We start from the raw sequence: 26,131 nt of genomic DNA, 5'->3' as shown, positions 1-26,131 counted from the left end.
TGAGTATTTTGAATGGACCACAATACCTAGGAGTAACTTAGGCATAGATTCAATTTTTACACTTTCCAAATGATCTGGAATATCTCTTCACCTTCCATGAAAGTGATTTGCTGACGTTTCTCATCAGCATACTTCTTGCACCTCTCTTGTGCTTGTCAACATTTTGACAAGCAATATTCAGCGTATCCATTTGATCTTGGATAAATTCCTTGACTTGTTGAATTTTCTTAAAAGCCAACCCCACCATAACTCGTGATTTACTTAAAAAACCATGTATAAGCATGAAGGGACTAAACCTAGTCATGGATAAATTCCTTGACTTGTTGAATTTTCTTAAAAGCCAACCCCACCATAACTCGTGATTTACTTAAAAAACCATGCATAAGCATGAAGGGACTAAACCTAGTCATAACCTGTTTTGCACTATTATAAACAAACTCCAAAATAGGAAGATAATAATCTAAATCGGATTGCTTCTTGCTAACGTACTTTCTTTTCTCTAACACTTGATTAGCACATTCAGTCTGCCCATCCATCTTTTGGTGATTTGCAGTAGTAATATTGAGATGTGATCCCAACCATTTAATCACATCGCTCTAGAAATGACTATTAAACTTGGGATCACGATTACTCACAATGTTGTTGGGAAATTCATATAACCTCTAGAGATTATCAACAAACAACTTGGCTATCTACAATCACCCATGCCGAGTCATGGCCTCGTTGGTGGTTAGTAAACTTACAAAAATCCACGTAGATATTGCACTTGTTGTGAGTGAAAAGCTTCATAAGCTGTCAAATGCATGACTTTGCATACCTTGTAGTGCTAAACACTAGGGCATATTCCTTGCTCCTCGATAGACATGAATAAATTGCCCTTCTAAAGTCACAAACTCTCGGGTAGATTTCAAGCCTGTCTTAAAAATAAATGGCAAAATTTTCTGCCTGCGGGTTAATTAGGAAGGCTTAAAAGCTCCGAGTGCTGTTCCTGGCGGGCTGAACAAGCTCTAGGCTAGTGTTCGAATCTTGTCCGACCCGTCATCAAATTCTCTCTCTCTCTCTCTCTCTCTCTCTAAGCTATGGCAACTTCCCCGTCTGAGCGAAGGGGCATCCCAGCAGCTCCTTTTGTACACGACGTGCAGACGTACCTCTCTCAATCGGGACTCGAGACAAACGTGGCCCTCACAACCCTCCAAGAAAGGTATTTTTTTCCCATGTTCTTTAGTCATTGGGTTCATGACATTCTGATATCCCTGAAGCTTCACTCTTCAGCTCTTGAAGCTGCAGATCCCCATTTTCATAGATTCCTACGTCAATGTTGCACATAAATTTTGCCCCTGACTTTTACACATCAAGAAGATACAGACAACAATGCAATGACCCTGCGAGTCCAAAACTATTGAATGATCATGACTGTCGAATAAGTATAAAGTTCAAGTTTTTGTCTTGTCCCCACAAGTTAATCTGGACAAAAGACTGTTTTGGAATAAAAATACTTCAATGATATCGTCTGCTGGCGCATCATGCCAAGGTCGGCGTTAAATAGATATGCCATGAAAAGGTGTAATGGTCATTCATCTGGAGTGGGGCAAATGTTGATTAGCGTTGTGTATCTTGCTTTGTTTCTAGCCTCAATAACGACCCATTATCGCATTATCTGTGATTGTGCTAGTTGTTTTGCAATGCAGAATTGTTTGTTTGTGTACAGTCTATCTAACGGCCTTCTAGAGCCCCTCGTTCTTCTCTTGCATAGTTTGGGAGCAGGTTCTCTTGGTCTGGCTGTATCACCTGCAGTCACAGTATTGATGTGTGAACTTTTTTGCTGGATGTATATTCCCAATTGACTCTAAGAGTGCGGTGATATTTTCTTGGGAGGTGTTCAAGACAAAGGAAGATCAATAGTGGTTGTCACTCTTAGCTCCGATGGAGATCCTTCAGATGTTGTTGGTTCACTCATGACACATTAGCATCTCTCTTTGGATCCTTGTCATTGGACATTTGATATCTCTGTAGCGGCTTGGAGATTCTTGCCTGTAGTATTTGATGGAGCTGCAGCTTTTTGACTCTTTCTTGAAGGATGGAGTATTTGTGAGTTGGAAAATCATCCTAAAACCCACAATTTATGCCATTACTCTCAATTTTGATGCTATCTCTTGGAGCAGTTAGCAATTGTACCTTCTATAGATGCCGGTGTGACAAGTGGTGAGTCAGTTTAGTTGAGGAAATTTCTCGATAGAGTTGAGTTCACCCTTAAAACAAAGGACGACCCATATACGCACAAAGAAAGACTTGCGCCAATATTGATGACACGGCAACCGTACGATCAAATTCCGGAAATTGCACTGACATGATGACGTGGTAGGTTGTACGGATTTCCGCGTTTTGTGCTGACTGTTGTACGGAATTCCGCAATTTACGCTGACAGCTTTTTGGCTTTGCTTTTGGATTAGATGCTTTTGAGTTTGAAGGCTTTTTACTGTAAACTGCTTTTGGGGCCTATGGCCTTTAAATATGAGGTTAGGGCTCATTCTCTGGCATGCTTCCTGGAGTAGGTGCAGAGTCTGGAGTACCAGCTTGTACTGTGTTGATTCAATATAAAGAAATACCGAAAGGGGCGTTAAGGTTTGGGGCCAATACTCTCTGGGGTGGAATTCCGCCTCCGTGTCGCGTGTCGTCTCTCTCTTTTAGTTTAGTTGTTATTAAAGTGCTAAAAGTCTATTCAGTCTGTTCTTTTCTATTTACACGTGGTGCCTGCCTTGTGACAGTGGTATCAGAGCATCAGGCGTGTGCTTTTTTGAAGCATACCGGTCCTACCAAAGAGCAGATAGAGCAAGTTCGCACTTCCAAAGCTCATTGGAAATTTTAGCTTCGTGCTCCGACCCCGAACTTATTAGCCACTCCCGCCCTTACTTCAGGGATCCTCGTGCTTCAGCAGGATCGACTTGAAAAGTGGATATCATCAGATCCGAATCACGCCGAGAGACGTCTACAAGACAGTCTTTCGGACGACTTTTGGGTTATTTGAGTTTTTGGTGATGCCTTTTGGCTTAATCAATGCTCCTGCGACATTTAACGGGATGATGGACATGATTTTTCGAGAGTACAGACTATTTGTTGGCACTTTCTTTGACGACATCATTGTTTTCTCCAAGGATGAGGCAGAACATAGAGACCATGTGCTTCAAGTTTTTCAAGCATTACGAGATCACAAGTTAGTGATTAATACGAAGAAAAGTGATTTTTTCCTACCAGAGATACACTTTTTGGGACACATTGTGTCAGCAGCAGGAGTGCAGATGGATCCGGCCAAGATAGAGACTATTCGTGATTGGCCCGGTTTGAAGAATGTCCATGAAGTTAAAAGCTTCTTGGGATTATGTTCGTACTACAAGCTTCATTAGAAAGTTTGCAGAGGTTGCTTTCCCTTTGCATGTTTTGACACAGAAAGGAGTCCCTTTCTTGTGGGGACCTACATAGGTGACTGTCTTTTAGACATTGAAAGAGAAATTGACTACGGGACTAGTTTTGACTTTGTCGGACTTGCAGAAGTCATTTGAAGTATATTGTGATGCTTGTGGTTGTAGTCTGGGTGCGGTCTTAATGCAAGAAGGCCATGTCATTGCTTACAAGAGCCGATTGTTCTCAAGGCCAGAATTGACAACACAGATTTTTGGCGGTTATCCATGCTCTTACTCAGTGGCGGCATTACCTACTCGGAGCGGATTTTATTGTCTTTACAGACCATCAGAGTTTACGCTACTTGTCACAGAAGCAGCTATCGGAAAAGCAGATGCGGTGGGCGAACATCTCGTCACAGTTTCACTTCCAGATTGTCCATGTTCAGGGACAAAAGAATTTGGTGGCAGATGCTTTGTCTCGGAAGTCGTTGATTCTTGCTATTTCCGTGATACACCAATAGGAGCTTCGAGGATATGGTTGATCAGTATGCCACGGATACAGATTTTGTAGACATTTTTATACGGATACGGGATGGGGAAACAATAGCGGGATATTCCATTCGGGATGGCTACTTGATGAGGAAAACCATGTTGTGCGTTACACAGCCGTTGAGGGAAAAGGTTATGACCGAATGCCACTATCCACCTTTTATGGGTCACGGCGGCATTGCTACCACCTTGAAAGGGGTAGAGAAATACTTCTTTTGGCCGAGACTTAAGAAGGATGTGGACGAGTTTGTGCGCAGTTGCTTGGTATGCCAGAAGGTCAAGTTTTGACAGGCATAAAGCACAGGGATTGTTACAGCCTTTACCCATAGAAAATATTGCAATGGATTTTATTTTTGATGTCCCGAGAACACAGAGTAGTCACGATGGTATGTGGACTGTTATTGACAGATTTAGCAAGCAAGCTCGTTTCATTCGAGTGAAGAAAACAGTCAAGCCGGATCATTTAGCGAGACTGTTTGTGGCCCAGATTTTCAGATTACATGGCATGCCCAAGACGATTGTCTCCGACAAGGACCCCAGATTCACGAGTTTGTTTTGGAAGGCAATTTGGGAGAACATTGGCACGCGGTTGCAGTTCTCGTCATCTTTCCACCTGCAGACTGACGGACAATCTGAGATTGCTAATTCAATGGTTTTAGATTTATTGAGTCTTACATCTCAGATCAGCAGACTCAATGGGAAAAGTATCTACCTTTGGTGGAATTTGCCTACAACAACACGGTACACTCTTCGACGGGGAAGACGCCATTTAAGATTATTGAAGGTGCTGCGAAGGTTCCACCCTTCCTAAGCACGAAAGATAAGATTTTTAAAGCCGATGAGTACACGCGCGGCTTGGACACGGCTTGTGCCAAGGTCCGCGAGGCTTTGTAGAAATCTAAGGAAAGACGGACAAAGGCAACAGATAGCCATTGTCGCGATTTGAAATTGAAGGAGGATGATTGGGTGCTCTTACGTTTTAAGAAGGCACGCTTGAGAAAGAAGGGAAAGGAGAGGCTTTTTCCAAAGCTTAGTATGCGATACTACGGACCTTTCCAGATCTCCGAAAAGATCAATGATGTCTCCTTCCGACTGAAACTGCCTGACACTTAGAGGATTCACAATGCATTTCATGTGAGTCTCTTGAAACCTTTTAAAGGTGATGTGCCCGAAGATTGGGAGCTTGATGAGCAACCCGAAGTGGAAGAAAACGAGGAGATCCTTGTTCCTGAACAGATTTTGGCACATAAGGACAGAAAGAATAAGGGTAAAGTGAGAAGGCGGTTCTTGGTTAAATTCAAGAACTATCCTGCATTGGATGCGAAGTGGATGCAGGAGGAGGACCTAGCAGATACTCCCGAGATTGTGAAACTTTACCTTGAAGCTTTTGGTTTAGCATAGTCTACTCCAAATGGAACCCCGAATTCAACTTTGCCGGAGATCTGGTGCAGTGGGTTGCATAAGAGGGGAGTTACTCCGCTCCTTTGTCAACAGATGCCTCGATTTTTTTTTGAATACTAGAGTCACTGATGTCTCTTTGAGCTTCAGGGATACTGAGAGGTGACAGTATTCTGCTGTATGACTTTATGAAATGGAATTCCGGATTATATGAAACTGATTTGTTCTTGACTTGTTTAAGTGCAGGAACTAATAGACGAAATGACTGCAGCATTTTGGTCTGAATGATCTCGGTAGACATGGTTGCAATAGGGATTAGTCAATTGGGAATCTATGAGGTCTTGAGTGGATCTAGATGCGGTTGCTAATTGCATTGCCGATAAATCATGGTCTGAGATCCGAATGAATGTTGAATGTGATTTGTCATGTGATGTCCTGTGATGTCGTGTGATGTGACTGTCGATTGGTACATGTGCTAGATGTGTGTTCCTAGTGCGTCGGGACTAAGAGTCAGTGTCTGCTAAGGCAGTCTATGGCTTCTGTCTGTTTTGCAGGCATAATCGAGGGCGATTACAATGCTTTCAAGTGGGGGGTATGTCACAAACTGGTGATGTGGTTGCTGGCTGCCCGATACACTCATACACCCTCTCCGATGGGGACTCTCGGAAATGCTTGCAGTGACGTGGCGGGCCTGTACGGACTTGTCCGGAAATTGCGGCGCCATTCACGGAATGCTGACATGGCAGCAAAGTACTGTAAAAAGCAGAAAAGCGTGGGCTGTTTTGGCTGCGCAATTGGGCTGCTTTTTCCTATGCAAATTCTGGCCCAGCTTTTTGGCTACGCAATTGACGAGAGAGAGAGAGAGAGAGAGAGAGAGAGAGAGAGAGAGAGAGAGAGAGAGAGAGAGAGAGCTAGCTAAAAGCTCTACTTTATTTAAGAAAGAGGGCTTGTGAGAGAGAAATAGCCTTGCTTTATTTTTTGAAGAGCTTTTGATTTTCAGCTTTTGGGGCTCTGCTTTTGGCATCCCTTGTAATCTTTACATATGTGGGTAGGGCCTCACAACTCAGAGCATCTGGACGCAGAGTCTGAGAGTGAGCGCCTGCCTACACTCTTGTACTTTGAACACATATTAATACAAAAAGAAATACCGAAAGGGGCGCCAGTTTTTGGGGCCAATATCTCTAGGCACGGAACTCCGCCGGGCCAGTGTCGAATCATTTGTGAACTGTGAATCGTTTTGAAGTGATTATTTGTGGTATCGCGGTAGATTCTCGACTTGGAGTGTCCAAGTCTGTTACACGAGGCACTTCCGGGGCTGATTTGATGCACTTTTGGATCCTTCTCGATGTGGGATTGCGGATGGCCAAGATTTGGGGCTGAATTGCGCTCCTGATGTGAGAGGAATGAAGGGCTTAAAGCTGGTTGCAAAAACGTAGATCTGTGAGCATAGAGCAGGGCTGAAAACGCAGAACTCGATGACGGCGATGATGGACCACAATGGAGCACACGATGCTGGCGAGGGAATGGCCAAGGGGAGGCTCGATGGGCTGCCAAAGTATCGGATCACAACGAGGAAACACGCGAAGCCAGATCCGAGCCACTTTCTGGCGAGGGAGATGGGCTGAAATCTGAAAACACTAGCTTCTGTGCTGGGAATTGCAGCGTTGGGCTGAAAACCAAAAACACTGGTTGATGCTGTCCATGAACGCTAGCTAGTCTGGAGGGCGGAAAACGCTAGGCTGATCTTGAGCAAAACGTTGGGTGGATCTACTCCTTGTGCTAGCGCTTTCTACATCTGATTGAAAACGCTATCTGGATGGTCTCCTCTATAGGCTGAAAATTGAGTTATAAACTTTCTTTAGGGCAAACTGTCCACCAGACCCAACAAATAAATCATAAAAATGATTTATTAATAAGTTTGGCCAGGGCGGTTAGTTTTGGGTGAAACTGTTGCACATCTGCCCACTTGGGAATCCGATCGATGCGATGTCACATGCGCACTTCACTTGCGCTCGTGGATAAGCTTCTGCTACAGTCTAGCGTCAGTCATTGTTAGCATAGGACCTAGCTTGCCACTTTGTGAGCCTCTAGAGGATGTGCATGCCCAAGCAAGCCATAGTTGCATACCCTCACTTTGCACAGTTAAGTATCTTAAGCATATAGACATATGAACAGTCACTTAGGTCATTTATTAATAAGTAACTTTGACATGACATTTATTAAAAGTAGGTAGGGCAAATGGCTAAAAGACCTATAAACGAAGCCCTTTGGGTGCTAGAGAAGGCAGAAGAGGCAGAAGACGAAGTAGTATCTGCAACACCCTCTTCTTAGCAGAACCCAGTAGCCATCAGCGTTTTCAGCCAGCCTTTGCATTTTCCTGCTGCCTCTCCCACCAACGTTTTTCAGCCCTAAGCACCCTGAAACCAGCAATCGGCCTTGCGGATTAGCAACGTTTTCAGGTCAGCCAGTAGGACTGTAGGACGAGCGTTTTCAGTTTTTTAGCCATCGCCCAACGATAGTAGATCAGCCCACAGCCTCGTCGTCGTCGTCGTCGCAGTAGTAAGCATCTCTAGCAGTACCCATTAGTACCTAAGCAACACCGAAGCACAAGACCCCTCATCGTCGTCGTTGCAATACCCCAACATCCCTTGTGTGTTGGCGTGGCTCTTGCCTAGCTTAGCGTAGGGATCATCAAGATCTCCGTGTCCTTAGCACCCAAGTACCTTCATTACCCAAGGGCCAAAATACCCTGCAGTACCAAGTACCAAGCATCCACAACAGTACCCCTCAGCACCTACCGTAGTAACCATCAACACCTCAACAATACCCAATATCAGTCGCATCAAATACCCATTAGCATCTCAACATCTCATCATTTAGCATCATTGTATTAGCATTTTGTGCAAGTAATAAAGCAAGTACTTGCTCTGGCAACAAAGCAAGGGGCCCTTGAATGTGGTTGGACGACAAGCGGTGTCGTCTCTCTTTCTCTCTCTCAGTCTCTCTCATTCATTGTTTTTAGTTCAATTCTCTTTTTCAAGTGAAGTAAAGTAACCTTTTGTGTAATGTGCAGTAGAAGTGAATGATGGTGTGTGGCTTAGGATGAGTGATTAGTAGGTGCTCATGGTTCCTTTTACTGATGGGAAGGAGAGAGAGAGAGAGAGAGAGAGAGAGAGAGAGAGATGGGGTCCCAAACCCCCCTCCAAGGGCCCCCCTCTCTATTGCTAGACAGGTATTTGCTTGAGATTTCACAAAGTTTGGTACAATGCTTCTAGATGCAGTGGTACTTGACGGCGACAATGGTGATGTCGACGACGACGATGACGACGTTGTCTACACGATGGTGTCGACGACGATGACAAGGTCAATGCTGAAATCTGAAAATGCTAGATGTCTTGCTGGAAATCTGTTATCGTGGCGGTATTGCGGCACTGATTTGCAACCGCAGGAGTGTGCTAGGGCTGAGAATGCAAAACACTGGCTGATCTAGGCTGGAATTGCAAAACGTTGGCTGTCTTGACTGAAAACTGAAAACGCCAAGCTGACCTACTATTGGTTGGTCGATGCGACGAGGATCTGCAACGAGGAGTTGTGGTCTTGCGAGGCTAAGGGTTGAAAACTGAAAACGCTGGTGTGCTGATGCAAAAACGCTAGGGGATTGGTCTTGAGAAAACGTTGGAGAGGCCTTAGCGTGCCTGCCGATTTGCGGGTGCCTGCCCTCCTTGTGCTCTCTGCTTCTTCGGCGGCTTTTAAGCGCGAAGGCTGTCCTTTTATATGTGCCAGATGCTAGGTCGAGCAATCTTCCCAATAGCCCACGATCTCATAATAAAAATGCATAAATTCACTTAATAATTTAAGTGGCTTATAAGAGGTGGTTCACATGTAATCTGTCAATTGGGTGTTCATGCGGTCAAGTGTTCATGCTGATCCTGGGTTGTGGAATCAAAGGGTATGCAACTACTCTAAGTGCCTGAACATGCAGGACTTGTGCACAGGTTGACAAGGTTGCCATAATTCTTCCTAGGCTTCCTAAACCCTAGAAGTAGAAACAACTTGTCACATAGGGTTAGATGTGCACGTGACATTGTGTTTGTGCGGAGTACTAGATCCGAGCTAAATCTGTAAACACTTCCGCCGCACCTGACATTGATATCAGAGCTCTATGCGTGCTTCAGCTTCGCGAACTGAAGGGAAGAACCACCAAGAACCCAAGCAGAACCAAGCACCCAAAGAACCTCTCTCATTTTTATTTCTCAAAAAATCTTCATGTCCCTATCTCGGACTTATTAGTCACTCCCACACGTGGTCCATCGTGCATCGGGCGCGCTCCCGGCGTCATCACTATGTCTTTGAACAAAGATCGACAACGGATCCACGAAAACTTAGATCTTGAGTACCAAGATCTACTTGCCTCCTATGCGGATATGAAAGGAGTTGGTGCAAGGATCCTTAACCCTCTTTTGCATTCACATTCACATGTAGCGTGCATCCACTTCCGTCGACATGGAACCATTGGAATACCTCCAAGCACCCTTACCTTTCATCTTCACCCGCAATGTTTTCACGACAGGACTTTTCGAGTGGTCGTACTTGCTTGCAAGGCAGAGTCAACACCAAGGCTGGTATTCTGCGAGAGTAGCAAGGCTACCTAGTAACTCGGTTGGTCAGTGTTTACATCGCAACAGTACCTACATCCACAATATCCACCAATTTGGAGGAGTTTTCATCGGCTTATGCATCCACAAGCATCAGAAGCAATCAACATCAGAAGTCCAGAAAGCATCCACAGGTAGAAGTTCAGCAATTGTGCCTCACCTTTAAGAGGAGGGGATGTCACTTGTGCAGTTTACTTGGGCTACGTGGACAAGCTTTTGCTACAGTCTAGCGTCAATCTTAGTTAGCATAGGACCTAGCTTGGCACTTTGTGAGTCTCTAGTAGGACGTGCATGCCCAGGGAGGTCATAGTTGCATACCCTCACTTGCACAGTAAGTCACTTAAGCATATAGGCATATGAACAATCACTTAAGTCATTTATTAATAAGTGACTTTCACATGACATTTATGAAAAGTAGGTAGGGCAAATGGCTAAAAGACCTATAAAAGAAGCCCTTTGGGCGCTAGAGAAGACAGAAGACGAAGTAGTATCTGCAGCACCCTCTTCTTAGCAGTACCCAACAGCCATGAGCGTTTCCAGCCAGCCTTCGCGTTTTCTCGTAGCCTCTCCCACCAACGTTTTTTAGCCCTAAGCACCCTGAAATCAACGATTGGCCTTGTGGATCAATAGCGTTTTCAGGTCAGCCAGCAGGTCGAGCGTCGTCGTCGTCGCAAAGCATCTCCAACAACACCCATTAGTACCTCAGCAGCACCGCAGCACAAGTACCCCTCATCGTCGTCGCAGTACCCCAGCATCTCTTGCGTTTTGGGGTGACTCTTGCCTAGCTCAACGTCCGGATCATCATGACCTTCGTGTCCTTAGCACCCAAGTACCTTCAGTACCCAAAGTACCCCGCAATACCAAGTACCAAGTATCAAGCATCCATAGCAGTACCCCTCAGCACCTACCGCAGTAACCATTAGCACCTCAGCAGTACCCAGCATCAGTCGCATCAAGTACCCATCAGCATCTTAGCATCTCATCACTTAGCATCATTGTATCAACATTTTGTGCAAGTAATAAAGCAAGTACTTCATAGTCACAGGGGACAGGGACGGGTCTTGGGGACGTGACGGGTCTTGAGGATAGGGACGTGGCAAAACAGGGGACATGGGATGCGACAGGGATGTGCTTTAAAAAACACTAGATCTTTGTAGATTTAATACTTGACATATACTAGACAACACTAAGAGCACAAGATTGCAAAGAAAAAGTGGGTTTTACACTCATATTACATAATACCAAAATATAACATGTGGTAAGGGCGTGCGCGACACCGCGCATGTTGGTGTGGTGATCAATCATCCTCGTCAAGACTCAAAAGGGCAAAAAGTAATGATGTGCACGTGAAGAGTGAATAAGTAGAGTTTAACATATATCAGACAATGTCAAATGACATTGAGTACAAAATATGACTCAGAAAGGGAAGAACTCAAGAGTCAAGACTCAAGACTCAAGAGGTCTACTTGTTGACCCATGGTGCCAACTGAATGACAACTGGCTCTGCAAAGTCCATTTGCTCCAACAAAAGATCGTCCTCAAGGGGTGTTGTCTCAATCTCTCCCTCTGCATCTATCCCCGTCTCCGGGAAAGGATCATCCTCTGTAAGTGCCCACTCCGCGAAATCATCACTTTGGTCTGACTTGGAAAGCATCTTCAAATTTGATGAGACATATATGAGATCATCGGCTCTCTGCACATAAGACGATTCCTCTTCTTTGAGGCAACATGAGCATACACACTCTAAAGTTGCTCCAAGCAACTCGTAGTGCATGCTTGGCTACGAATGCGAATAGCCAAATCCTGTAAACCGCCCAATCTCGCCCCCAAACTCTCCCACCAAAGAGCACTCCCCATCTCAAAGCAAGCGGCTTGTGCATCGGGCATGTGACAAATTTCTCCCTATCCATTCCTGTAGACATTGATTTGTCTCCGAATCTCGGTCCTTTCCTTTGGGTCGGGCACAAGGCGCGTAAGGATGGTTTGCCAACCATTCATCACCTCTTTGTCCTTCCATTGGTTCCCTTGTTGGGATTGCGGATCCACTACATAAGCCGCTGCATGAAGAGGAGAATGGTAAGCATTCCACCTTGACACACACAATTCTTGGATCTCCTCGTACCTACATTATACATAGTATATGACACATGCACAAGGCTTGAATCAAGATTCAAAACAAACTCAAGAGAGTAAACTTGTAAAGCATAAGGAAAACTTAAAAGTGACTCGGGACTCACCTATCAGGGTCAGTCAAGAGAGGCAATCATGGTGTCCATGGTCTCATATATCTTGCCGATGCAAGGTTTGAATCCAACACTCGCAGGAGGTGGATGATAGGCTTCACCATTTTGGAGATTGTCTTTACTTCCTCCCGCCATTCTGGCATGTCGGCCCGTGCTCAGCATGCCACTCCATTGACACTTTTAGACTTGGGCATTGCTATGAACTCATCACTAATGAAGAGTCCCCTCAATGCCCCACTACACACACTCAAGCGATGGAGCATATTGAAGTTGAAGGCGAAGCGAGTCTCCAAGTATTTGAGAAGAGCTAGCTTTGACCTCTTTGAAAATTCAGCCCTCACCTATTTAGAAAATTCAACATTCAAAATGAGAATTGGCCTTCCATTCTGATATTATATTTGATTTGAAACAAGATTGGTTAACACTTAATGGTTACCTTTTGGTGATTATTGACAAAAGTCACCATTGTATATGCATGCTCAATGACGGGGGGAATCCATTCCAAGGCGCCTATATCTTTGAGAAGATTGTTGAGGCAATGAGCCATGCAATATGTGACCGTGGTTTTTTGATAAAGGGATTCGATGATGGCTCCGGCGGCATGATTGCTATTTTCTCCATCGGTGATGACGGCAATGACATCATGCTTTCCCACCTTTTCAATGGTAAGCGCCCACTCCAATGCAAGTACTTGCACACTCTTCCCGATCCCCGATGCATCATGGGAGTCAATGAAATACATCTTCCCCCGGGAATATGCCACCACGCCATGAATGGAGCGACGACGGGTATCATTCCACCCATCCACAATGAGGGATACCCCATTCTTCTTCCATAAAGCCCTTGTGGATGCACATGCCTCCACCATCATCTTCTCCCTATCAAGAAGAGTGGTGCGCAAGCTCTCCGAAGAGGGAGGAACATATGTGGGTCCAAACTCTCCGATCTTCCTTGCCATTTCTTTAAAATATGGAGACCTTTTGTCAAAAAAAAGGTGTATATTAGTGATATACATTGTACAAACTAAAGATCAAAGCTCAAGTCTTATAAGTTATAGTCTATAGAGCTTACCGTGCCGCATTGAAAGCAATATGGTCGTGGTCGAAAAATCTTGCCACGCCCACATCTACCTCCTCTTTCAAGGCCGGTTTCCAACTCTCTCCAAGAGTTGCTTGCCGCTTGGGTGGACGAGAATGAGGGAAAGATGATGATGAAGGGTTGGTAGAGAGTGGAGGTGGGCGGTTGCCGTCGGTGCCAGCTGATGCACAAAATGATGCCGAAGAAGGGGATACCGATGCTCGGATGAAAGCCGCCGTGGCCATCTCCCTCGGATTCACAGTGCGATGCTTGGTGCAATTCTTCTTGGCCTCTTTGACATCCTCAAGAGTCTTCTCTAGGTGTATGAGCTTTTGCTTCTTCTCTTCTAAGACAGTTTGCGAGCAAAATTGAACTTGATGCCCTTTTTTGTGAAGGAAGTGGGCGCGCACCTTCCTTACGGAACCATTGCGTTCGTAGCCACAACGGCGGCACTTCCATGGCTTGCTTCCACCTCCAACACCGGACTTAGGAGCAATCACCCCATTCCACCATGTCCATGTGAAGTTGGCGGAGGAAGGGGGTTGAGAAGCCGCGGCGGGGCCGGAGGAAAGAGAAGGAAGAGGGCTTAGAGAAGCTTCGGATCCATCTTGAGATGCCATAGATGATAGATATTAGAGTCTAGAGAAAGCTCAAAGAGAAGGAAAGAGGGGTAGGCTTCAAGGCTCAAGCCTTCAAGGAATCAAGCCTCAAGGTTCCAAAGTTTTGACTTGGAGAGGAGGAGAGAGAGAGAGAGAGAGAGAGAGAGAGAGAGAGAGAGAGAGAGAGAGAGAGAGAGAGAGAGAGAGAGGAGAAGGAGACTCAAGGGGGAGGGCAACTTGGCACTTGCAAGGCTTGGGAAGTTGTCTTGAGGCTTGGGTATGAGGCTTGAAGTTGAGCCACTTGAGCCTTGGGTGCTCTTAAATAGAAAGCGCCCCCCCCCCCCCCCCCCCCCCCCCCCCCCCAAAAAAAAAAGAGTGAAACGCCCTATGAGCCTAAACGGCCTCATGAAGTTTGAATTTCAAATTTTAAATTTCCCGTCGCTGCCCGCGCGCCCGATGCCCGCGTCCCATTCGGATTTGTCACTGGGGACGTGCGTCCTGGGACGCGTCCCGCCCCCGCCCTGTGTGATGAACGCGTCTGCGTCCCAAAATTGCGTCCCGTCCGGGCGTCCCCCGCCTCGTTCCCATAGTTAAGAGCCGCGTCGCCCCGTTCCCTGTTTCTATGAAGTACTTGCTCTGGCAACAAAGCAAGGGGGCCCTTGAGGGTGGTTGGTACTCAACAAGCAATGTCGTCTCTCTTTCTCTCTCTTAGTCTCTTTCATTCATTGTCTTCAGTTCAGCTCTCTTTTTCAAGTGAAGTAAAGTAACCTTGTGTTTTTGCGGAGTACTAGATCCGAGCTAACTCCTTAAACACTTCCGCTGCACCTGACACGCGAGGAATGGTTCATTGGATTCCTCCAACCTAGAACTACATGCACGTCATGCCAGATGCCCACCGTAGTGTAATAACATCTGTCAAAACGCGTGTACAACCATTTATGCAAGAGGGTTCCAAAATTGAAAAACCTAACCTAATGAACTCGTCTGGACATGCAGGTCTTGCGAACAGGCTCACCAAATTGCCGGTACTAATCCTCCTAGGATTCTAAACACTCCTATCTAGGAAGAAGCGGAAAATTCGCTCTTGAAGTCGATGAAACATGTCCATGTGGCACACAGAGCCATGTGCACATGACATCAAAACTAGATCTCATCCTTTTTGAACTCTTGAAGCACTATATCTATATATATTGAGAGAGAGAGAGAGAGAGAGAGAGAGAGAGAGAGAGAGAGAGAGAGAGAGAGAGAGAGAGAGAGAGAGAGAGAGAGAGAGAGAGAGAGAAAAAAAGAAAGAAAGATTTTTAACGTCTATGTCAGGCCGAAATCGGCCTATGAGACAAATCAAATGTACATGGTGTGTATGTCATCCGTCTATCGGAAAGACAAATGAAACAAAACTGATACAAAACTGAACTGAATGTAGGTAGTGGAGTATCTGAGGAGGGATGGAGCTCTATCTCTAGGGGTATATGCATGTCTATATGCTCAAGGTAGTACAATCATGAGAATGCATCAAGCTATCTAGCTCCATCCTGTACTAATGGGGGGATGTAAGATGTGGTACATGGGCGGGGTTGGTGCCAAGGCTACCCGGATGAAAGCTGTCGGGTCGGCCCTCATCTGAGCTACTCGCTCCTCAGTGGCACGGCGCTCCCGGGCTCGGATCTCCTCGATCTGTCGGTGGTGGGAGCTCGCGCCCCTGTAGCCTGTGACTCGTGGTCGTCGTCTAGCTCGGCTCACCTCCGCCTGTGGGAGTGTCACTCCCCTCTGAGTGTCTGGTGAGGGAGGGGCGGCAATCCTCTGAAAGAAGTCTGTGAGCTGCGACTGTCTCCCCTCTGTCTGTGTAGCTGTGTGTGGCTGTAGTAGTGTGTCCCGATGGCTCTGTATCTCTAGTAAGAAATGTCCGAGCTGTCTCTGATCTCGAGAGTCCATGATCTTTCGGAGAGTGGGCTGTCCTCTGAATAAGGCCTCATACCTGCCTCTGATCTCAGTGTATGCTTTGCATCTACATACAAAGTGCTCCTCACTCTCCACCTCCTCTGTGCAGGCTCTGCAGACTCGCTCCTCCCTGGGAACACCAGTATGTCTCCCGATCTCAATCTCTAACCTGTGTGAAGCCACTCTCAGCTGACCAATCGCCACCCGTGAGCTATGTGGCATATATGTGTCCATATAACGTGGTCTCTGTATGAACCCCCCAGACAATATGGTGAGAAACTGGTCTCTGTAATCTGACATCCTCGTCCCCAAGCCAAGTGACTCCCAGACTCTCCTAGTGTATAGCTGCCACAGATCCTGTCTCAATACCAAGTTCCTCTCACTGCGAGAGAAGTGAACATATGGTGAGTGGGGGTCGTACTGGAATGGTGGTAGGCTCTCCATGTCAAGACCGTGTCCCTCAAACCATGCTCTGACCTGTGAGTACCATGCTCTCTCATGCCCACTCTCTGATAGCTGTATAGCTGCCTCAAATGCTCTACGAGTAAGTCTGTCAGGAGGTAGCTCTCTCATCCTCTGGATGAAGCAGACTGTCTGGAATAGTGCCTCTACAACCATAGGTGGTGTGGCGAGCTCGGCTCTAATAATGTCATGTGGCACTGTCTTCTTGCTGCGGAGCAAGCGTGAGATCATACATACCTGTGGCCTCTCAAGCTGTGTCCACTGGTCAGCTGTCAATCCTGGTGCCCATACTGCCGCCGAGTACATCCGGGCCGGGGTGACTAAGGTGTCGAAAAGCCACCCCTTCGTGCGGGGCTCCTGAAAGTGTGCCTGGTGGCATCTCCGCTCTAGCATGGTCAGAGCTGCATATCCTCGGGTGAGCCTGTCAGCAGCAGCCTGCCTCATAGTGAAGGGTCCTGGTAGGCTGGTGAATGTGATGCCAAGGTAGACATAGGAGGTGACTACATCAACCTGTCCTCCTGCTGCTGTGAAGGTGGCAGCGCTCCTCACTGCACTGGATGTGTGAAAGATCATAACCTTGGTTTTGCCAAGGTTCATAGTCAACCCCCTGTGTGTGCTGAATTCGTCCAAGGCCTCAAGATGGCGTTGCAAGCCCTTGGGTGACTCTGAAATCAACACAATATCATCAGCATATAACATGATGTGGACCGGAGTACCTGCCAAGTCGCTCCCCTCTCCCCCTGCTCGCAGTATGTAGTCGGAGATCTCGTCGATGTAGAGCCCAAAGAGTGTCGGGGAGAGTGGGCATCCTTGCTTAACACCAATGGTGCTAGCAATGGTCTCTGAAAAACCGCCTGGGCAACGAACTCGACCCGTCACCGTCTCGTAGAGAGCATATATGGCCCAAATCATCTCTGTTGGTACCCCAATGCTGTGAAGGCGCTGGAAGAGTCTCTCGCGTGGGACTGTGTCAAAGGCCTTGCGGAAATCCACAAAGCAGCAGTAAAGCCTCTTCTTCCGCGCCTTTGCCCCATCAATGAGGCAGCGCAGAACGAAGATGTGATCAGTGGTGGAGAAAGCTCGTCTGAAACCTGCCTGGCCTGGAGCTCGTAAACCCTCGGTCTCTGCGTAGCAGCTGAGCTGTGCCTCAAGTACTGCTCCATATAGCTTGGCCGTCGTGTGGCCAATCATGATAGTCCTGTAGTTCCCTGGGTCCAGGGTGTCGCCAGATTTGTGGATAGGCACTATGGTGTGCTGTGTCCACTCCTCTGGGAAGCCCTCCCCTATAGCCCGGTTGAAGACATGTGCAATCAACGGGGCTATAGTGGAGGCCGCATAAATGATGTGCTCACTCTGTAATCCAGTATGGTCAGCTGATCGTCTTTGCTGCATGCGGCGTATGGCCCTCTCTACCATCTCTGTTGTAAAGAAGGAGGAGCACGTGAGGCGTGGCCCGTGTGGCTGTGGGATAGGAGGCTGCCCTGGCACCTCATAAAGTCGCTCTGCATAATCATGCCATATCTGTGGATCCTCAATAGCTGTAGTCGGACGTGGCTCGCGCAGGGTGCGCCATGCCGTCGCGCTATCCATGCTCATGAATAGGCGGTATAGCTCAAGCTCCTGTGCCTCTTCGAATGCTCGCCGCTTTTGGCGTGTCAGCGTCTTCATATGCCGTCTGGCCTCTCTCTCTGTGATCTCTCCTAAGGCTCGCCGTGCACGGAGGCGTCGGTATAGCTCTCTGCACTCATCATCATACCAGCGGTTCTGAGGCATAGTCCCGGGGGGGGAGTGCGTCCTGTGTGAGTGGTGTGTGGAAAAGAGCTAATAGCTGAAGTGTGGAGAACGGAAGAGATATGTGATGTGAGAACTGAGAGTGGTGTGGATGGGTGGAGGAGGCATAGGCCATGCTCGACCTCGGCCGAGTAAAGAGAGGCTAGCTCATGTGTGAAATGGATGGTGGTGTGTGGAGTGTGTGCTGTGGAGCTGTGTGGGATGGTATCTCCGGCGATGGAGAAAGAGAGGTATGTGTGGTCGGCTCCGATGGGTATGGGTGGAATGGTGAAGGATGTGATAAGGTGTGTAGCCTCCCTGGGTCCCAGAATATAGTCGACTGTACTCCCCCCTCCCTCTGTAACTCCATGTGGCATACAAGTCAGGCCCCCTGAGGTGGGCCACTGGGCCATCCCGTTATAAATAACGAGACGGTGCTGGGAGCCAAGTCGAAGTAGATGTCGTCCGTAGGCTGTGACTGGAGCTCTGTCTGCTGTATCTCTCATAGTAGCCTCCTCATCTAGAGTGTGTAGTGCCTCTGGGTCCTACGAGGAGATTCATGTCACGGTTTGGAATTGCAATGGAGACCTATGGACACACCCAGAGAGACTTGAGGAGGTGATGAGAGGTCGAGACATCATTCTACTTAGAGAGACACACAAGAGCCCAGAGAGAGGGTTACCACGGATACATGGATTCCAGTGGGAGTCTCTACATCGGGGATGTATGCGCCAGCACACCACTCGCGGTTCAGGAGGAGTGGCCATACTCTTTAGACAGGGGCTTCACAACAGACTACAGATTGTTGCCCGGGACCCACAGGCCCGCTACATGTGGATTCGCCTCGAGCTCTCACGAGACAGATCGTCTACATTGCCCTTTGCTACTTTGCTCCCACAGGCTCCAGATTCGCCCCTATTGAGCAGGAGTCACCGTACGCATGCCTCACGGAGGACCCGATGGGGTGCCAACCAACCCTCCCAAGGGGCCCCACATTTTTGCCGATATAGTATTTGCTTTAGGACTCTATTGACTCAAATGGAGAATGTCACCTTGATAACTCTTCAAGATGAAGCACCTCCCGGGTTGATTTGATACACCTTTGGGTCCGTCTTGATGTGGGATTGTAGATGGCCACGTTATGGGTGTACTTGGGACACTCAAGTTGGAACCTTCATCGAGAGGCCAAGTCACCGCAACTTGAGCGTGTAGGCTTGGAAGGCTCGGGTTCTGCAACTTGAGTCCCCTTTGTTGCGGTTCGTGGAGGGTCTGTTCAGTAAAAGGGCCCGTCGTTACTTCTGACTCGATGCCATAGTTACACGGAACGGGAACGGGGAACAAGAACGGGGGCCTCTAGAATGTTCCCGAAACGGGGGGGCCAGGAACAGCAGAATGGGAACGGCGGCCAGAACGATGAACCTAAAATATGCCATGGGAAGGCTTGTTTTTGACTCTTGAGAGCTTGAGGGTTTGGATTATCTAGGAGAGGATGGGAAGGATACCCACCTTCCCCCCCAATGAAGCTTGTAAGTTGTGCCATATTGATGGCGCTTGAGACTTGAGCCATATTGATGGCTGCCCGTTCCGCTTGAACCATATTGATAGCTTTTAAAGAAAAAAGTCCCCCCCCCCCCCCCCCCCCCCCCCCCCCCCCCCCCTTGTGTGAGTCTTGAGAGGTTTGAAATCTCTCCCAAACTGCCACTTCTCTCACTTTCTCTGTCTATCTTTTTCAATTTTGCTGCACGTTCCGCCAGGCCGTTCCGGATGCCCGTTCCGTTGTTATGTTCCAGATCCGGAACGTTTTTCCGTTCCCGACACCGTTTTGGCGCACAGAACCGGCCGGAACGCCGCTTCGGTATGATTACCCCCTGCTTTGCCCGTTCCGTGTTACTATGCTTGATGCACGCGAGAGCCGTAGCGGTTCCACACGGTGAAGGCTGACTTTGAGTGCGGAAGGGTCATTTAGGATCAAGTTGGGCGATGATGCTATTTGTTCCGCAAGCGCATGTCCAAGAGGTCCCTCTGGAACCTTCTTAGCCAACTTTGGACAATATTGAAAATTTGCAGAAAATGCCTCGGGCTCTGGGGCATGTCGGACCAGGCCCGGGCCGAAAATCTATTGATAGCCGTTGCTCATGAGTTAACGACGAGCGCCTCGAGCGTGCATTCGTGAATGTGCATAGCTGATCCCGAAGATGAAGTCAAGACCTCCGTGTGGAGTGTCTAAACGTCAAATTTGAACAAGCGGTTCATGAGTAGCGAGCCGCCAAATTCCGTTGATGAAACGCGCCGACGTGCCGACTGATGGCCCCACAGAGCCTCGCATGCGAGCTGCCGGGTGCCCCGTTCATCGAGGGTCTAGTTGCCTTGGAGTCCTCGTAAGAGGCGGACTCCCCGTTTACCTTTGCGTTGAGAAATGGAGGGGGAAAGTTGAAACTCCCGTTGCTGGGTCCTTTCATACCCAACCATGCACCCGCAATTGCCAAGACGGTGGATTGAGGAGAAATTATCGAGGCATTTTGGGCAAATTTTCAATATTGTCCAAAGCTGCCTGAGAGGGTTTTAGAGGGACCTCTTTGACATGCGTTTGAGGCCCAAATAGCCTCGTTGCCCAACTTGATCCTAAATGATGCTTCCGCACCCAAACTCAACTTTCACTGCACGGAGCCGTAGCAAAGGGGACTCAAGTTGGCAGAACGCTAGCCTTCCCATCTTGCATGCTCAAGTTGCAAGCCGTTATTTGAACGGACCCTCCACGAGCCGCAGCAAAGGGGACTCAAGTTAGCAGAACGCAAGCCTTCCAAGCCTGCGTGCTCAAGTTCAGGGGACTCGGCCTCCTGGTGAAGGTTCCACCTTGAGTGTCTCAAGCACCCCTGTAACACCAAGGGGTAGATCTGGGGCTGAATTGCGTTCGCGATGTGAGAGGAAGGGCTGAAAATGCAGATCTTGATGATGCCGATGATGGACAGCAATGGGAGCACTCCATGCGTCTAGGGAATAGCAAATGCTGAGGCTGGTCTGCTGAAAATTGAGATCGCTGTGGCTGATCTGCCGTCGTGGAGCAAAACGCCAAGGCTGCTGAAAACGCTGGTTGCTCCTTTGCAAAACGCTAGGGCTGATCTGGGCGATAGCTGCAATATGAGGAAATGCTAGATTATCGGTTCCCTTTACAGGTGAGTTTCAGTGGTTATTATCTCCTTAAGGTCTAGATAGGGCAAAACCTCTGTCAAATTCCTAAAAATAAATCATGCTGTCCCACATCTGCCCACCCAGGAATCTGATTGACGTGGGGAATGGCTCGTTGGATTCCTCTAACCTGAAACTATATGCACATCATGCCAGGTGCCTACCGTAGTGTAATAACATCCGTCAAAATGCGTGTATAGACCATTTATGCAAGAGGGTTCCAAAATTGGAAAACTTAATCTAATGGACTCGTCCAGACATGCAGGTCTTGCAAATGGGCTCACAAAATGCAAATGGGCTCACAAAATTGCTGGTACTAATCCTCCTAGGATTCTAGGCACTCCTATCTAGGGATAGGTAGAAAACTGGCTTTGGAAGTCGATGAAGCAAGTCCACCTGGCACAGAGAGCCATGTGCATGTGACATTGGGACAGGAGACTTGCTGCATCACTCGCTCAATGGACACACTATCATTCTGTGGATGCACAACTTATGCTGAGGAGTTGTCTATGTGTAGAGAAATTGATGCCAAAATTGTAGAGATTGAGGATGCGGTCCCACTTGCTTGGAGAGAGGTGATACAGGGCTGTGCGGACCTTCCTGAGTTTGTTGTGATTTGAGAGAAACTTAACACACAAACCTCTGTAGGAATATATGCGAGCACACAGACCTTTGTTTATGTTTTTGAAGGATAGATAGAAACATGGACTTTTTGCATATTTAATTTTGTTTCATAGGCCATTTTGGGCATTGGTTGAGGTCAAAACAATTTATCTTTTGTACTTTTCTCCCTCTTTCATGCCCTGTCCTCTTGCAATGTTTTCAGGAGTCACTAATACTTCTTTGCAAACATGTAGCATTGTTTTGACTGAATTTAAGAACTCAATAATTTGTTTATTTGTCCTTCAACACTCCGGTATGTTTTTATATTTTACTGCAGATTACAACAGTACAAGCTTGCAGAGATGAAACTTTTAGCACAAAGAAGAGATCTACAGGTTTTCCCTTCGCCTTTGGAATTCTTGCTTCGCTAGACTTTACCTGGTTGTGAAATGCGTGATTGCTTAAATTTTGCTGCAGGCCAAGGTTCCTGACATCAAAAAGTGTCTGGCAATTGTGCAATCATTGATATCAAAACAGGGAACGGGCGAGGTTTGTCTTGTTTGAACTTTCTCTACTCCCTCTGTTAGTTTCCAGTTACTGCTACATTGCTTCTTTATCATCTGATGAACAATCTTTTCAGTTCTTGGTCCTTGATTTCCTGTCCTTTTAATTTGTATGCACATAGTAGTGAATGCTATAGTAGGGCATGATGCCGTTGGTGGCCATTGGCAGCTCACATTCAGATGGAGCGTTTCCCTTTAAAAGCAGCTCCAGAAGAGGCTTCACGTAGGAGCCACCGCGGCTGGTTGCAAACCAAGTAGCCATTTATCTTCATCTCCGCAGGTCTTGCTCTTGCCAATTTTCCCACTTTGGGGCTGGTTACCTTGATTGACATCAGTGTTGGTGTAGCCGTTCATCCACTGTACGTGTCTGTAATGTATAGGCCCAGGCCCCAGGGGCCCAAAAACATTAATAAGCGTCTACTATTTACAAGAATCCCATGTAGGGAAACTGCAAAAAGCTTGCGTAGAAAAATTACCGTGTCAGCATGGCCCATACCGAGTCCACGTCTTAGGCTGTACGGCTGTCCATACAACGTGCCACATCATCAGTGCGTATGTGCTGCCACATCAACATGCCACATCAACAGTCAACAATCTCTCCTCTTGGGTCTTTGCTCTCGGGTTCTTTTCCATATGGTGAGTGCCTTGTCACTATTCTGTGACACCTTGATCCAAATTGCTACATTGATGATAATAGTGGTGTGGATAAGTTTCCACGTTGGCTATATTTCTTTATATTTCTTATGCAGATTGCAATAGCCATGGTATCTACTCATCTCAATGAGAAACGGAAGCTCATTGGGCGAACAATCATCTCATGTGTTAGTTTGTAATGATGAGGCTCTACGGTTTGAACAGAACTGAAAAATAAATTACACTTTAAGTTTTGAGACAACACGGAATAGGCAGAGTTTCCCTTCAACGAGTGTGGGCTCCTCAACTAGGTGCCCCTGACACTATTTGTTTATTGTATTGATTAACTGTCTGATCTAGTGCCAATGGCACCGTGTCCTCTCTTTTATGGGTACTTGGTCCCAAAAGCACTTAAAAGTACTGGCTATTAAAGGATAGCCCGAAAACAACTTAGACTATCTGCCATCTACGACTGTGCACCAAAAGCACATTAACATTATCTGCGTTTACAATAGCCATGTCCAAAAATATCCCAGCGTAAAAAAGAGGTAACATCTGCATGCCATGTCGTCAGCGTGAATCTCACCGTGAAATCCACCATGAAACACGGCAAGATGCTCCAGTTGAATTTGGCCTCTTTGGTTCTTTTCTGGTATGTGTGCATATGGTGGGCACTGTCACAACAGCATTTTGTCCCCCCCCCCCCCACACACACACACACACACACACACACAAAATGTATGTGTGTGTGTTTGTAATGTATATAGATGTGTATACAGTTTGCACTTAATAACTTGCAATCAAAGACAACTTTTTAGATTTAAAGAGGGGGATGTGATGGATTTTAGGGTTAGGATTTCTAGGTGCTAAATGTTCTAATGGGTTTCAATTCATACTGTGGTTACAGGAAATTACATTAGATTTTGAACTTGCTGAAGGTCTTTATGCACAGGCTCTTATTCCAGAGACACAGTCTGTGTGTTTATGGTTGGGAGCCAATGTGATGCTGGAGTATGGCTGTGATGAGGTGACTTACGTTTCATTCATTTGTTCCCAAGCATGTATTCACCTAATTTTTTTGAATTGCTTACTCCTGTCCATGTTCACATCGTAAATGTGTAAAGTGTATTTTTTTCCGATAATCAGGCAGAGGCCCTCCTGAGGAAAAACCTGGAGAATGCCCACATCAGTTTGCAGGCTATACTTGAGGACCTGCAGTTTTTGAGGGATCAAGTAACCATCACAGAGGTACATACCACCTGTTCAGATCTCCCGTATAGTAGATGGAGAATCTTCTCTCCATCCCTAAATCCAAGGAAGATGAGAAGATAAACAAGAAATGTTATCTTTTTATCTTCCTTGATCTAGTTTTGTTTCTAATGTGCCTTGCTTTTTTGATTTTGTGAGTTTTGTAGCCTTTCTTATAATTTGTATGCTCAAGACTTTTTTAAATTTACGAAGATGCATATATAAGAAATGTGTCTTTTGAAGTGGATGAAGGCACACTTCCTGGGAGATCTATTTTGTAATGCCTTACGCATCTGACAGGTAACCATTGCCAGAGTATTTAACTGGGACGTACATCAACGTCGGAAAAAGCGTCAAGCTAGTGGAGAAAGCTCAGCATAATTCAAGCCAATACAAGAATGAAACAATCCCTTCAAGAGTGCTTTCAGAATGAAGAACCCCTTTTGTGTTGGGTTACTGCCTCTTGTCGTGTCTTTACAGGAAATCATGGAGGTCCGCAAATATTTTGACTTCCCGAAGTCCCCTTCTGTACCATCGTGATTAGGCATTTGCACGCAGCAATTGGCAAGTTTGCAGGAAGTAATTGACTGGTTGGTAAACACTTTTTGTAACAAGCTTAATGTGAGTAGCAGGTTGCATTGTAAGCAGTGGAGAGCAGCATGAATTTTTTATTTCCACTGTATCAAGGGGCACTACAAACCTTTTGTATTGATCTGTTAGAGAAATACATGAGAGGCCTTTTATTAATTCAAAGAGGTAGTACAAGCAATATTAGCGTAATATTCTTCCTTGGGAGTGTTCTGTTTTGGATTGATGAAGTTGGTAGCCTGATGTTAATTAAAGCAAAAATTGTCTCTCTCCTGTCGATGATTAATGAACTACGAGTAAAGTGCGATTTTGCTCATAAATATTCTAGTCTCCCTGCCTAGCAGAGTAGCTGTAGGACGTGGTACTTAAACAACGAAAGGACTAAATTGCACACTATACACACTGCAATGGATCTGTGTGAAGAAGTGTATGCATTAAGCTGTGTTCATTAGTCTTATGTTTGACTAGCAATGTCAATGCCCTCCGGTATGCTAGGACTACTGTAAACAAAGTGCGCAATTTTGGTTAAAGTCCTATTTGATGGGCCAAATTTAGAGACTTGCACCTCTGTTGTAGGTTTTGTGCAGATTTTTGTTTTTTTTTGGTTTGTAACTTCGTAGATATGTCTAACAATGATGGAATCAATGAAAAGCTCGGTTGTTAGTGAGAAGCTAGATAAGAACAACTTCCATGCTTGGAAGTTTGGAATAACCAATTTGTGGTGTGACTAACAAGGGGACATGGAATAAATGACATGGCATGAAAAGACTTTTTACTCCCGAGGGGGAACTTGCCTTTTGCCCCTGTTTGCTTGCCTACTCTAGCTTGAAAGAGGAAAAAATAGAGTACATTGAAGGTGAGCACTAAGATGGAGGAGAAGCTTACTTCTCAACAAGTGAAGGCATTCAAAGAGTGGAACCAGATGTAGTTGGTAGCTAGCTTTTGATCTTACTGTAGCCAAGTACCAGAACCAAGGAATACTATTACGAGAATTTAAAAGACTAATTAAATGCAATTACTTACACAAAATGTCTTCTCAATCAGTATTTCAAAGGTTTAATGCAAGAGCGTGTTCTATGCATTGTCAATCAAGAAAGACTAGGATGAATTATTGAAAGGAATTATATAATACTTAAGAGAAAGTTACGAGTAGAGATTAAGATATGCTAATCTTATACAACCTTTTTACCACTTGTTAGGTAGGGTGGAGACATGTTCATG

The 26,131-nt window shown here is 46.4% G+C and overlaps 1 protein-coding gene and 1 pseudogene across 1 annotated transcript; one reads left to right on the top strand and one right to left on the bottom strand.

The window, feature by feature from the left end:
* The first annotated feature begins 937 nt into the window (after window positions 1-937).
* PFD3 (prefoldin 3) lies at window positions 938-25,102 on the top strand. Its single transcript, XM_086523797.1, has 6 exons — window positions 938-1,201; window positions 22,216-22,273; window positions 22,356-22,427; window positions 23,982-24,101; window positions 24,221-24,322; window positions 24,623-25,102. Exons 1-6 carry the CDS (start codon window positions 1,080-1,082, stop codon window positions 24,701-24,703), a joined length of 555 nt encoding a protein of 184 aa, XP_086379923.1. The 5' UTR covers window positions 938-1,079; the 3' UTR covers window positions 24,704-25,102.
* LOC147447896 (uncharacterized) lies at window positions 11,143-13,982 on the bottom strand (annotated as a pseudogene).
* Window positions 25,103-26,131: the final 1,029 nt, after the last annotated feature.

This window comes from Adiantum capillus-veneris, chromosome 11, assembly GCF_014529385.1.
Source record: "Adiantum capillus-veneris isolate H3 chromosome 11, ASM1452938v2, whole genome shotgun sequence".
Taxonomy (NCBI): Eukaryota; Viridiplantae; Streptophyta; class Polypodiopsida; order Polypodiales; family Pteridaceae; genus Adiantum; species Adiantum capillus-veneris.
Note: the sequence above shows the minus strand (reverse complement) of the source record. Positions and strands in the feature narration are given on the sequence as shown.

What these genes read in the sequence shown, in the direction of transcription:
- PFD3 (XM_086523797.1), top strand. Translation starts at nt 1,080, where the DNA reads ATGGCAACTTCCCCGTCTGAGCGAAGGGGCATCCCAGCAGCTCCTTTT. An exon ending in CACAAAGAAGAGATCTACAG is followed by an intron (nt 22,274 to 22,355) that starts GTTTTCCCTTCG and finishes ATTTTGCTGCAG; the next exon opens with GCCAAGGTTCCTGACATCAA. An exon ending in CAAAACAGGGAACGGGCGAG is followed by an intron (nt 22,428 to 23,981) that starts GTTTGTCTTGTT and finishes CTGTGGTTACAG; the next exon opens with GAAATTACATTAGATTTTGA.